Raw genomic sequence first — 13629 nt, 5'->3', positions numbered from 1 at the left:
CAGGCCCTGAGGAGTGTAGGTATTAATTTGGTTTAATCCTGATAAAAGTTCCTTTTCTGGGGTCTGAACCATTGCAGACATCTCCCCGGGTAGCTCCTGATGATGCTCTAAGATTCTTATGTTTGGTCCTAGTCACCTTGGTAGCCATAGTTTCTTATGGCCATCATATCAAATCATTTTCTTTTGCCTCGTGAGTCTGGTGTGTTCTTCTTATCTAAAGTGATCACACTTGCTGCAAATTTGGCACAGTTGCCTTTTGATTAAAAATGGATCTAGTGCTGTATTTGTCCCCATCTCCACTCTTTGCTTGTGATTATTCTGACACCCTGTATAGATTTGACTTGAAGTGGGTACGTCCATGGCTTACGAAGATCACTTGCTATCCTCTTCTATTTGCAGGTGTTGGTTTTTTGTTGCCATGTCACTGACTTGAATTTATTTTTCTGCCTGTTACAAATGTACATGAAAGAGGAGAAAAAACCTCTCTGATTTCTTCTGGTGACATCTTATGCAGAGCCTTCTTCCAGCTTTGTAGGCTCCAAACCCAGAGACCCTTCTACTTGCTGCTTGTGTCTCAGAAGCACAACTTATCTCTTCATGTTTCATGGCAAAACACACTGGAAGCCTTCAGATGGTGCCAGTCCTGGAATATTGGAACAACTTCCTTGCTGTTCCGGAAACTTAAGTTCAGGGCACTCTTGGCTTCACCTGATGTTTTCTGGATCAAAGCCTTGCATGCAGGGAAAAGGACAACAAAGCTCCTCTCTCCTCCCAGACTCCCGTATCCATACCACAGCAGCCCAGCTAACTGGAGGAAAAGACCTCATGGCAAAGACTTGAGTGTGAGTGCATAAAAGGCCACCCTGGAACTCGGAGGACTCACAGGGAGCTCTTGGAAGTGGTGTTGCTGTGATTTCCATGAGCTCTTCATTATGGTTTTGTTGTTGGGATTTCTGGATGGCTTCTAGCTCTCAAGTCTAAAGGAATCTTGGGAGCGCACTGCCCAAACCCCTTCCCTGCTGTGGTTCTGGATGAAATGGGAACTTGTCAGTACAGCGATATTTATAGCCTATTTTTTCTACCCACAATCCTAGCTCCTAGACACAAGCTGTTACCAAGCGAGTGTTTGGTTCTTGGGAATTGAACCTTTTTCTGTAGCCTGTCTTTTCAAACCCTGACCGTTAGGAATTAGCTCCTTTGTGCAGGAAGAAAACCCCTTCACACCAAAAAAAATCCCCTGAAGTACAGCATTTCTAGGATTTCAGCTCTGGTTTGGGTAATGTTTCTGATGAAGCTTCCAGTGAAATTGCGACAAGAAGTGAAGTTTGTCTTCTTTTTGCGGCGAGTTTTCTGTTTCTGTTGCATAAAGATGCAGGAAGTTACTGCTGTCTTATTAACTTGCAGCCAGCATGCCTATCTCCTTTGTTCTTTGTTAAATATGAGCTGGCATGTGTTAGACTGCGTTAGCGTTCACTCTTTGGGACTTCAGTGGTTTCTAAATTTGGCAGTGCTAAGCCGGTGCCCTGTTTGCTTGAATCAATTGGGGCTGCTATTTTTAGCAACAAAAGGGAATTGAAATAGCAATTTTCTTTCCATGTAATAGATCCCCAAGAGGAATACTGATGCAAACTCGCTGTCATCCCATATTCTTCCCCCCCTTTCCCCAAAAGCACTCAGACGAAAGGCATCTGTCACGGTTTGCGGCTGTATTAATCTTTAATCAATCGAGTGTTTTCTGCATTCAGGTGTACAGGGGAGGGGAAAGGAAAGGGTCACGACTAGGGTCTGCCTAGAATAACCAAGCACTCATGCATGGTCTGTACAGTCAGATTCTGTGGGCAGCGGCAGGGATAGACGGAGCAGCTAAAAATAGCATTTGCTTCCAGTGTTTCTCCAAGTCTATTTTTGATGCTCGATTTTGATAAGGTTGATTGGGCTTTTACTAAAAATAGCTGCTCCTAGCAAGCTGAGGACAAAAAGTGGAATATTTTTAATCAGCCGCAGACTCAAGTATTTTTGTTGGCTGGAGATAATCTAGAAGCTTGGTATTGGTCAAATGCCAGTGATTTATATAAACCTGTAATAAATGAAGCGCTGCTTGATGCCAAGCAGGGATAGTCTTTTCTCCCCTTGCCAGCTTTTGTTTTCCCCAGGAGCTGTCATATTCTTAATATAGCCTCCGTGTTTCGTAGCAGAAGGATCTCGAGTCTTCAGTTATTTATGTGTTGTACTTTAAACCTATGCTAAGGTTAGCTGCGCTGTGAAGTTTCTCTCAACTCTATTGCTTTAATAAGACACATTGGGCTCCTAGTTTTATTCTTTATGTTGATGTCTGCTATAGCTGGGTACCCATATATATATGTGTATATATATAAAATATATATATACATACACACACACACGTATAGCTGTGCCCATCACAGACCCTCACTCCTGTCTAGATTCAGTCTTGCAGGACAGGGATGGCTCTTCTGTGTGAATGGAGGATGTAGATGAGAGACGAGCTCTGCAGTGGCCATTTTAACATCAAATCTGAATACCTCTCAGGGGATCAGCAGTGTGGCTCACCTGCCCTCATTGTGTTTGTTAGCTTCGTTTGTTGGCAGGAAGAGAATAGGCATTCCCAAATTGCTGGACCCACATCTTTCTAGGGGGAATAACATTGTCAGTAGCTTGGTTCTCCTCCCTAGGTGGTGACGTGCATGAGTGCATCTGCAGTACTGTGGAAGACTGCCTAAAAACTCAGGCTTTTCTTAATGGCAACAGGGAAATGGCTGCACTGAAATGAATTTGTAGTTCGAAGAGGCTAGCAGAGAACATGCATAATAGTTGTTAGCTTCATTGTGTAGGTAGTCGAAGCAATGCAAGGAGTACGCCTGTTTGCTAGCAGCAGCATGAGTGAAAGTATTCCATGCTTTATCTCCATTAGGCATCTCAACAGCTTATTTTGCCATGGGAAACGTGCTTGTATCTGAAGGCAGGCTTGATCTCTTTAAGCTTTTCCTTCACTGTAGTCTAACCTTGAATTGGGGAGTCACGAATCTATAATCTTGTTTCAGCGTGATTGCTCTGCAGAACTGCAGTAGAATTTTCTATGCTTGCTGTTGCTTCCTTTCCCTGTGTCAACACTGGTCCTTGCTCCCGTCGTGAGATGAGAGGATTTCTACCTGCCTGCCTCATGCTTTACTGCACCATTCTTTGCTTTTTGTTTTAAGGTGTCCTGGGTGCATCAGAGGCAAATAAACATGTTCTTTCTGAGCCTTCACTTGCAAAACTGTGGTCTGCTGCGTGCTGCTATTGCCTGGCTGTGGAATCATGGGGTAGTTTGAGTTGGAAAGGGCCTTCAAAGGTCATGAAATCCAGGCCCCTTGCAAATGAACACAGGCATCTTCAACCACATCAGCCTGGGCTTGAATGTCTCCACGAATGGTAGTCCCCTTCTTAACATCAGGAATGCTTATCCAGTGTACCTCTTAGGAGGTGGTGGGTGTTTTCTAGGCGACATGTTATTTAGGAAGGCAGTGGCTGTTAGTTCTTATGGGCAGAAAGAGCATGAGTTCACTGCACCATTGGTGGTACCTTATCCTGTGTGTGTTAGCCATGGGCTATGGGATTTCTGAAGGATGCATGTGCTATTGGAAGCGTTCGTATATTCACCCCTTTGTTTTATGGAGAAGAGTTGACATTTTTGGCCCCTAAAGTCATGTACCACTGGGCATGTTAATCTTCTTGACTCAAGGCACTGGCTGGTTGTACAATGTGTTCCATAGGCTTGGTCTGTGCCTTTATCAGTAACAAGAAATCTATTGCAAGACCATGGATAGCATTAAACAGATCTCATTGAATCCGTTTAACTTTGTCCTGTGTTTGTCAAGGGTTGCCTTGAGTTTGGTACTGGACAGGAGATGATGCCGATGCTTATGAAGTGCATCATGTCAGTGGTGTATGTGACAAAAGCTGTGAAACACACCATGTGAAACACCAGGAGGTGAAGTGGCCAGGCAGTATTAAGGTTTAGGGAATTAGTGAGTTGTGTCTATCAATAGCTAGTCCAGTAGTAGAGGCTATGGTGGATTCCATAGGTGGATTCTATCCAGAGGAGGGCCACAAAGGTGCTCCGAGGGTGAGAGAGTTGGGCTTGTTCAGCCTGGAGAAGAGTAGACTGAGGGGGAGACCTTAGAGCAGCTCCCAATGCCTAAAGGGGCCAAAAGAAAATCTATACTGACCTAAGGTGGAGATTTGGGTGATTTATGGAAATGATTGCATGATGTGTTCAGGATGATACTGTGATTAAAACCTTAACTGCTGATCTGAGTTCCTGTGCAAATGACTCGTGTCATCAACAGCAGTTGAAAGATCTACAGCCTGTGTATGGCATAACCTCCTCCAGAGGCGTGAGCAGATGATGCCCCATCCTGCTTTCTTTGTTCAGACCCATTGGAAGTTTCTCTTTGCACACTTATGCTTTAGTAAGGCTATATCCAAAGCATTGGTGGGTTCAAAGTCACTTACGTGGTGTACACTAGTGGCTGGCATGAATGGTGATTTTAAGTGTTTTATCAGCTTTCCCACTTCTTATCTTCTATTTTGAACAGTATAGGGTCAGTTGGAATGCAAGACTGTTATGCACAACTGAAATGGAAGCTGGGACCAGGGGATAAAACCCCATGCATACATCTGTAAGCCATTATAATAATGACTATGCCAGTCTTACCCAGTCAAATGTCGCAACATAGACGATCAAGACGTGTTCCTTTCAGTGTGGGGCACTCACCAGGGCCAGGCTGTGTGGACTCTGTGACTCAGAACAGGAGTCTTTGGGCAGGTTTTGCAGAACTGAGAGAAGCTGCTGTAGTCTTGCATGTGTCAGCTTATATATATATATATATCTATCTATACACACACACACTTATACATATGCTAGTTCCAAAAATGCATGTCTTAAAATGGGAATCTGTTCCAGTTTCATTGTCTGGTGAAATACCGTGTGCCCAGAGCTGCTGAGCTCTGGCCAGTGATGACCTCCTGGGGCAGAACATCTCCAGCCCAATGCAAGTGCATGTCTTGATGTTTCTAGAAGTGAGCTGTCATGTTACCCAATGCCTTTCCTTATCTTTCTTCCCCTTTTTGTCTACACCCCCCAAGTCAGGGGAAGACGGATGTTGACTTCTTTGCCTAAAATCAGCCAGGGCTTCCATACAAGCTTCCATTCAGGCGAACTTTGATTCGGTGGCTTCACACGTGAGCTGCCTGGGCATTCTTCTCACTCCTCTTCTGGAGACGGCAGATGGCTGAAGTGGGAAGCTACTACAGTTAGTCTGACTACTGAGTAAATGTGTACAATCACACTTGCGAGCTGGTGCAGCTTTCTTGTACAGACAATAACTTATTCCTACCCTGCTTGCTTTGCATTCTTCCAGCTCTGCCAACTGCAGGCAGTTTGTGACTACAGTCAGAAGGCAGCCTGTTTAAGAAACAGAATTTACAAACTTAATCCACACTTGGCGTTAAACTAGCTCCGTCACATCAATTGTAGGAATTTAGTTATTACTTTGTGGAGTGGTTAAAACTGCAACGGTTAGCTCAAGAGAGCCAAGAGATGCACATAATCAGTATGAAAATCAGGTACCTTGAGCCAAAGCCTGTTTTTTTGCTATCACTCTCCCCTTACCCATAGCCCATCCACTTCAGGTAATCCAAAATGTGGAGGAAGACAAGGTGACTGGATCTTGACTTGTGTGATGTTGGTCCAGTCAGTTCCCTTTATCCCACCTCTTTTCCTTGCTTTCACAAGGTATGGTATAAGTATTGCTTCCTGCTCTTGTGGGTATCTGGGCAGCCTTTCTGAGCCACCAAACTACTCACCAGGATCCCATAATGGACGGTAACTGCAGCTCCCTGGCTGAACTGGGTGCTGCTGGTCAGTATTAGTGCATGTTCCCCATCACAGTCCTCTAGTGCAGACCTCAACAGCCTCGGCACCAGTGCAGTTGGTTTGGGAAATCCATTTGCTTACAGCGGGTGAGAGCTGAGCCAGGAAACTTCTCTTGAAAGGCCTTAGGAAGAGAAACGTGGCCAGACAAGGGTGTGTGTTGGAAACCAGTCCTTGTACTGTGTGTATTCAAGATGGTGTGGGAGCACGGCGCAGGAGACAAAGTTGTCCTCAAAGTGGAGCTGCTAATAAAATGATGGTATTAGTGCCTTCTTGTGAGACGAGTGTTTCCCTAATTGCTAAGGAAAGTTACCTGTGGGCTGTATTCTGATGCCTATGCCTTTACCTGCAGCAGAAGCAAAACAATAACTAGGTGCCCATTTATGTAGGTGATGGCTCAAGCACTTCTTCTTTCCTGGGTGAGATTCTGTCACGTTTTTCATCATTTATCTGTATTGTATTTGTTGAAATTTCTCAAGTTCTATTCAGGAGGGTACTTTAACCTCTGGACAACAGTTATTTTCATTTGAAGTAGGGGCTAAAAGGAGAGGATCCGTGCTGTTCCTTGTACTTCAGATAGAAATCCCTGATCTTCACCTTCAGTCTTGTGCTCCAGCTGATTTCCATTACAATTTACCGAAGCAATGAATTCAATAAATGAGGGAAACATCCTTGACTAAAAGTAGTTGTGCTTTACTAAGCCTTTAAAGTGCTATAGATGCTTCTTTGGAGTCCCTGCCTTACGGAGCAGACACACTCAACCGTGGTTGTTAGAAGCTGAACAACTGGTGTTGTCAGGAAACAGTGTTTTAAAATGCTGAGCTTGTTATCTGGTAATGAAACCATGAAGTCCATGAATTTTTTGTTGGAAGGAGGAGAAGCGATCTACAGGTGTTATAGGGAATGGTTGTTCGTCAGGTACCTCACTACCTGTGATGGAGGAAAATGAACATGAGCCGGCTGCAGTGTGCGCTCGCAGCCCAGAAACCAACCGTATCCTGGGCTGCATCAAGAGGAGCGTGACCAGCAGGTCGAAGGAGGTGATCCTGCCCCTCTGCTCTGCTCTCCTGAGACCTCACTTGGAGCATTGTGTGCAGTTCTGGTGTCCTCAACATCAAAAGGACATGGAACTGTTGGAACAAGTCCAGAGGAGGCCACGAGGATGATCAGGGACTGCAGCACCTCCTGTATGGAGACAGGCTGAGAAAGTTGGGGCTGTTCAGCCTGGAGAGAGAAGGCTGCGTGGAGACCTCAGAGCAGCCTTCCAGTATCTGAAGGGGGCCTACAAGGGTGCTGGGGATGGATTATTCATCAGGGACTGTAGTGACAGGACAAGGGGTAACGGGTTCAAACTGAAACAGGGGAAGTTTAGATTGGATCTAAGGAAGAAGTTCTTCACTGTGAGGGTGGTGAGGCACTGGAACAGGTTGCCCAGGGAGGTTGTGAATGCTCCATCCTTGGCGGTGTTCAAGGCCAGGTTGGATGAGGCCTTGGGTGCCATGGTTTAGTGCGAGGTGTTCCTGCCCATGGCAGGGGGGTTGGAACTGGATGATCTTAAGGTCCTTTCCAACCCTATGAGTCTATGATTCTATGAAACAACCCCTTTAACCAAGTCACTGAAGTCGAGATTGGGTCAGCTTAGAACTTATCCAACTATTGGTGTCCTGGCCATCACCGAAATACCACTATGATCAGTTTTTACCTCCTAGAGACCCCTGGGGCTGTATTCTTGATTTCTTCCTCAGGGCCTCCTTTTTCTGTCATTTGGACCCATGCTTGCCCTTTCTATATGTGGATTTGTTTCTATAACAGAACTGTTACTCACACTTTCCTAATCGTGGCTGGATAGGAAGTGGCAAAAAGATGTGACACATCTTGTTTTTCACTATGAAAGTCACTGGTGCTGACAGCGCAGCAGCTAGAACTTCATTTACTAGCCGGAGCATCCCGTGTGTGCAGCATGCATATCCTACCGCACTGGAGCTATGGCATCTTGCAAATGAACTTTGAATCCAGGGAAGGGATAAATGTGCATGCACCTTCATCTGTGGTCATCTGTAAATCTAGCTTGAGTCAGGGCCATGACTGGATGTTCATTCTTAGCCTGTTATAGCACTGTTGGCCATTCAGGCTCAGATAGGTCCTTCACTGCGGGCCTCATCAGTTGTTATTACGTCCATTTATTCATAGCTAGCAGGCACAGAAACTAAAATGGTTACAGCATTTCCTCGCTGTTATTACTCAAAACAGAAATATTCTGGCTGCTGTTTGCATGCCAACTGTTATGGTGATCTGCAAGCAGTGACTAATCGAATCATCTGCAAATGCGTCTCCTGCTGCTGCCTGAGGGGAGGTTATGGCTAAATCCCAGTGCTGGACAACACCTCTGTCTGCTGCTCTGAGTTCTGCCCAGGTAAAGGTTGATCTGAGAGTTGAACCGACACTCAAGTGGTAAATGCTCCATCCCTGGCAGTGTTCAAGGCCACCTTAGATGGAGTCTTTGGTGCCATGGTTTAGTGTGAGGTGTCCCTGCCCATGGCAGGGGGTTGGAACTGGATGATCTTAAGGTCCTTTCCAACCCAAACCATTCTATGGTTCTTCAGTTCAGTTTCCTGAAACAGTAACCAAGCCCGATTATTTGGGCATCCCAGTGTTCAGGGATAAGCAATGGAAGCATAAACCAAGCTGAGGACAAAGAGAAAGATCCAGGGTGTTCTGTAGCCACTTAGAGTGAAAGCAGAGACAGTGGAGAGCTAAATGAGTTGAGGATGTTGAGGTGCAGGCGTGGACTTTGAGAAAGAAGAGCTGAGACTAAAAGAAAGTGGTTCTGAATGTGCTTGTGTAGAGAGTAGCTGGAAAAGCAGATTCTCAATGGAGGAATTGCTGTTTAGTGAGCAAACTGAGATGATCAGCTTTGGTGTGGCGAGAGCCCTGGAATAATCCGTCAAACTAATGGCATGTTGAGTCACTCGGAGCTTCTCAGCATGTGGAAAAGAATCCTAGAAAGATTTGAGGTTTGACACAGATCCCAGTCACCCACGGGTGAAAGAGTTTAACCTCGAGAAGCCCAGCTTGGAATTGGTGCCTGCGTCGGTCACTCCTACTTGCTGCTTGTAAGCACAGCGGTCACAGGGATCTGCAGTCTACTGGAGAGTCGCTAACAGAGACCTATGTCCCAAAGTGTTTGGTTTATTGTATGATTACGGGCTTTAAGCTGCTTTTTGGTTTACTGTATACTTAAAACTAAGATGAAAGCTGGTTTAATAGCCATAGCTCAGCTTTTTTTAGGTGAATGACTTGGAAACCTCTCTTAATCCACAAAGCTTCTGAAGAAATGTAGTGGATCAGAGGACTGGCATGTGAAGGGGTGCTGAACCTGATTCTTGAAACAGCCGTTAGGCTCCTAACTCCATCTCTTCCTCTCCTTTCTTACATATGGAAAGGTTTTAGTGTGAGTTCTCCAAGAGATTTCATAGCAGTCGTACACCTATTCCAGAGACTTTGATGTGTCTCTTGGCTGGAATGAGTAACTTAATAGCCTACTAATGGATACCCATTGTAATGATTTCTGTGAAGCAACTAATGTGTATCTGTTTGTTTGTTTTCAGTGGTCACAGGAGCTACTGATGGAATTGGGAAAGCCTACGCGGAAGAGGTAAGAATTCTTTATCACTTGGAAGTGTATCTTGATCCTTGGTGAGATGTCATGCTGTCTCAACTCAGTCAAACAGCAGGTTGAATGTCCCAACCCTATCTTAACATAGATAGAATCATAGAATAGTTAGGAAAGGACCTTAAGAACATCAAGTTCCAACCCCCCTGCCATGGACAGGGACACCTCACACTAGATAGCTGTAGGGAAAGAGGTCTCCTGCCTTACCTCCCTCTGGTGACCATCCGAAAGTTGAATCCCTTTTTGTTTCCTTCCTTTATTTGTGAACTCTATTTTCAGCCCTTTTCCTTCTGTTTTTATTTTAGACTTTTTTTAGTTGTTAAAATTATTTTCACTTTCTCAACCCTTGGTATTTCTTTTTGGTATTTCCAGGCACTGACTAAATGGCATTCCTAGCTGCCTGCAGTATGTTCCAATTATTCTCTGTCGTTCATGAAGTCTCTGAAGCTGGGTTTTACCTCTGTCTCTTTTACTGTACTTTTGCTCTTGATGGATATGTGGGCTTCAGATACGGTACCGGAATGTATTGCTTAAGACAGAAAGTGCCTGTTAGTATGGGGCAATTTAGCCTATAAGCCCAGAGAACATCATGACAAATAGTGCTGACTACAACAACTTACAGCAAAAATAACTTTCACCTCCAGCATCAGTATCCGAGTGAGCCTGTCTGTACTCATTTCTGTGTTCTCTGAAACACCAGCATGACTTTGTGAGGAGATCAACTGAGAGAGATTCCCTTTCTCCTCAGTTTTCCATTCTGCTGAGCCCACAGGGAAAGAATCATAGAATCATAGAACAGTTAGGGTTGGAAAGGACCTTAAGATCATCCAGTTCCAACCGCCCTGCCATGGGCAGGGACACCTCACACTAAACCATGGCACCCAAGGCCTCATCCAGCCTGGCCTTGAACACCGCCAGGGATGGAGCACTCACAGCCTCCCTGGGCAACCCATTCCAGTGCCTCACCACCCTCTCAGTAAAGAATTTCTTCCTTAGATCCAATCTAAACTTCCCCTGTTTAAGTTTGAACCCGTTACCCCTTGTCCTGTCACTACAGTCCCTGATAAAGAGTCCATCCCCAGCATCCTTATATCCCCCCTTCAGACACTGGAAGGCTGCTCTGAGGTCTCCACGCAGCCTTCTCTTCTCCAGGCTGAACAGCCCCAACTTTCTCAGCCTGTCTCCATACAGGAGGTGCTCCAGTCCCTGATCATCCTCGTGGCCTCCTCTGGACTTGTTCCAACAGTTCCATGTCCTTTTGATGTTGAGGACACCAGAACTGCACACAATGCTCCAAGTGAGGTCTCAGGAGAGCAGAGCAGAGGGGCAGGATCACCTCCTTCGACCTGCTGGTCACGCTCCTTTTGATGCAGCCCAGGACACGGTTGCTTTCTGGGCTGCGAGCGCACACTGAAGCCGGCTCATGTTCATTTTCTCATCGACCAACACCCCCAAGAACTGTCCATCTTCATGGGTAGCCCTTGTCCTTCAGGTTTCCTTTCATACCTGTGAGCCCTGCCATCTGCATCCCTGGCCCCTGAAGTTCCTTTCTGCTTTGCAGCAAGTAGCACCTTGTCCTACGGGATCAAGAAAGGGATGTTTGCTGCAAAAGGAGTGAAGCCTGGTGCCAACAGCACCCGATTCTGGTGTAAACCTGACAGCTCCTGTGTGCCCAGTATCCAGTTATGTGGCTCTGAAGCAAATGATGCAGTACTTAAATTGCATAGAGCAAATGGAAGGAGGTCACTGTGGCCAGGGCATAGCACTGTCAGGAGGAAGCCCTCTGGTGTGAGAGACACCCCCTGAACGTCATGGAAAATCAGGTTCAGGATCGATGTGTGAGGTTATGGGGTGAATGAAGCCACAAGTTGCTTTGTGTTCTATGAGATGCTTCTGGGAAGCATTGACTGTTTCAGCTTCTTTGCTGTAGTTGCTGTAGGCACAGAGCACCCCAAAGGGTACAAATATTTATTCGTGGGCTATAGATTTTTTAATATAAAATATATATATATAAAATACCACATTTTTCATGGATTAGATTTATTATTGCCACTTTATTTAGGATAAAACACAAATCACTCTTGCAGTTCAGGTGGATGAAGAATACTCAATGAAGTCATTTTGGGTATATGGTGGAATGTAGAATACCTAAAAAGACCTCTCAATCTTTCCATTAACTCTAGAGATGTCTTCGTAAGGCTGCCAGCAAAGGCTTGACTTGCTCCTAGAAATCCCCTTCAGGTCACTATAAGTGCCACTGCCGTGCAACTGCTTGGGCACTGATGGCTGTGATTATAATCATGTAGATAAATTCCTTCTCCTTGGAAGAGTTTGTGAGAAGTGTAATGGTGTGTTGAGAATCACTTCTTTGAAAGGCTAATACAGCCACCAGTGATCGATGGGAGGATGTTACAAGTATGTGGATTCTCTGGTTGTACTTTGCTCTGTTGGTTACTTTCCTTCTTTTCCAAGCAAAGGCCACTCTTGCACTGTTAAGATCTTTACTCTTTGCTCAGTTAAGAGTAGCTCATCACTAGACCCCTTCTTCGTGAGAGTTATGCCATGGTAAATGCAAGTTTTCTTCTCTGTCCGGGTGATCACAGAATCAACTAGCTTGGAAAAGACCTTTAAGATCATCAAGTCCAACCATTACATGGTGATGCTCACCCAGTCTTTGATTCCATAGCAGCATGCATCCGCCCTCCCTTTATTTTTTTAAAGGCTATGGTCAGGAGTTGCTATTTGTTGTCCTTCTGTGCTGTTTGCTTTTGCAAATCACGAGTTAAAATGTGATCCTAGATGTATTTGTATGGTAGTGATAGACTACAGGTTGCGATCCCATTGTATGCTCTGCAGGACTCTGCTTATGCGCATTTGCTCAGTGTTGGTTTTTGTAGATCCTCTTGTTATACCTCCTCTAAGGAGAGTTTTAACTCTGCTTTGGTGGTTGTTAATGACATTCTATCTTGGAGGGAAAGGGCTTTAACGGCAGCTGTGTGTTGCTACCAAGGTGGAAAATGTGGTAGTTACTAGCAGCATTTAAGGGAATCAGACAACATCCACCAACACCATTAGAATGGTGACTCTCACTTGCATCAGTCTATAAGAGCATCTTCTCAATGTTTGCTACTCTGGGTGAGTGTTTGTGATTGGTTTTAAGGTCTTCTCATTCAGCCTTTTCATGACCCTATGGATGCTGGCCATAGATCCAATTACAATGACAGGTTATCTACAAAGCAAGTCTGTCTTCCCTTTGTCTTATGTAAAAGTGTAAGTAGTTATTAGGATTTCAGAGGATTGTTATTGCTCTTTGGACTGTTGTGGTCCCTTTCAACCCACTAAGCCTCTACAGTGAAGTCAGAGCACTCAGCAGGAACTGATTTGCTTACATTCAAACTGAACTTGCTGTTGAGCACTGTGTCATTTCCAGGTTTTATTACTTGTTTTAGTGGTAGCTGTTGCTAGTTGCTGGCTCTTTCCTTGGCCATTCTATGTGCTCTGTACTCAGGTATGGATTTCCATTTCCAGATGTGCTTCTCGGAGCATGTCCCTTTAGTGTGAATATAGCAGCAGTTTGTCAAGCTTGTTCTCGTGGTAGAAGCTTTCTAAACGTGCTGAAGTTCCACTGACTGGGTGCCTTGGCATTGCTTTACTTCCTGGGCATTTGAGCTAAGTACAGCCAGGTACTTTTCCATCAATCTCAGGTTCCCACTTAAGCAATGTGAGACCCTGGAGGTCATGACTGCTGAGAGCAAGCAAACTGCATGTCAGCACTCTGCAGCTTGTACCCATGAGGAACATCTCTGAGGCTTTTATGCCCTTTGGGACCACAGCTATTTCAGACTGAGTTAGACGACTGTCAGAGTGTCCTCAGTGTCACAGGCTGAGATAGTTGGAAGTAAAGAATTTGCCTTCACTGCCTTTATCCTGTGCAATGAGAACTCTTTGTTAATCGCTTCTGCCTGCCCTGCTTTCTAGGCCTACTGTTGGCTTTATGGAAAGTGTATTCCAGTGACTCAGGTGC

At 45.1% G+C, this 13629-nt stretch overlaps 1 protein-coding gene across 1 annotated transcript in view; it reads left to right on the top strand.

Annotated features, from left to right (window-relative positions):
* HSD17B12 (hydroxysteroid 17-beta dehydrogenase 12) overlaps positions 1-13629 on the top strand; it is a gene marked incomplete at its 5' end in the record, with an annotated part of 94924 nt that overhangs the window by 26077 nt on the left and 55218 nt on the right. Inside the window, 1 exon segment of the mRNA XM_080620014.1 lies at positions 9541-9587. Coding sequence (XP_080476140.1) covers positions 9541-9587 — 47 coding nt within the window.

Source organism: Psittacula echo, assembly GCF_963264785.1.
Source record: "Psittacula echo genome assembly, chromosome: 5".
NCBI classification, from domain to species: Eukaryota; Metazoa; Chordata; class Aves; order Psittaciformes; family Psittacidae; genus Psittacula; species Psittacula echo.
Note: the sequence above shows the minus strand (reverse complement) of the source record. Positions and strands in the feature narration are given on the sequence as shown.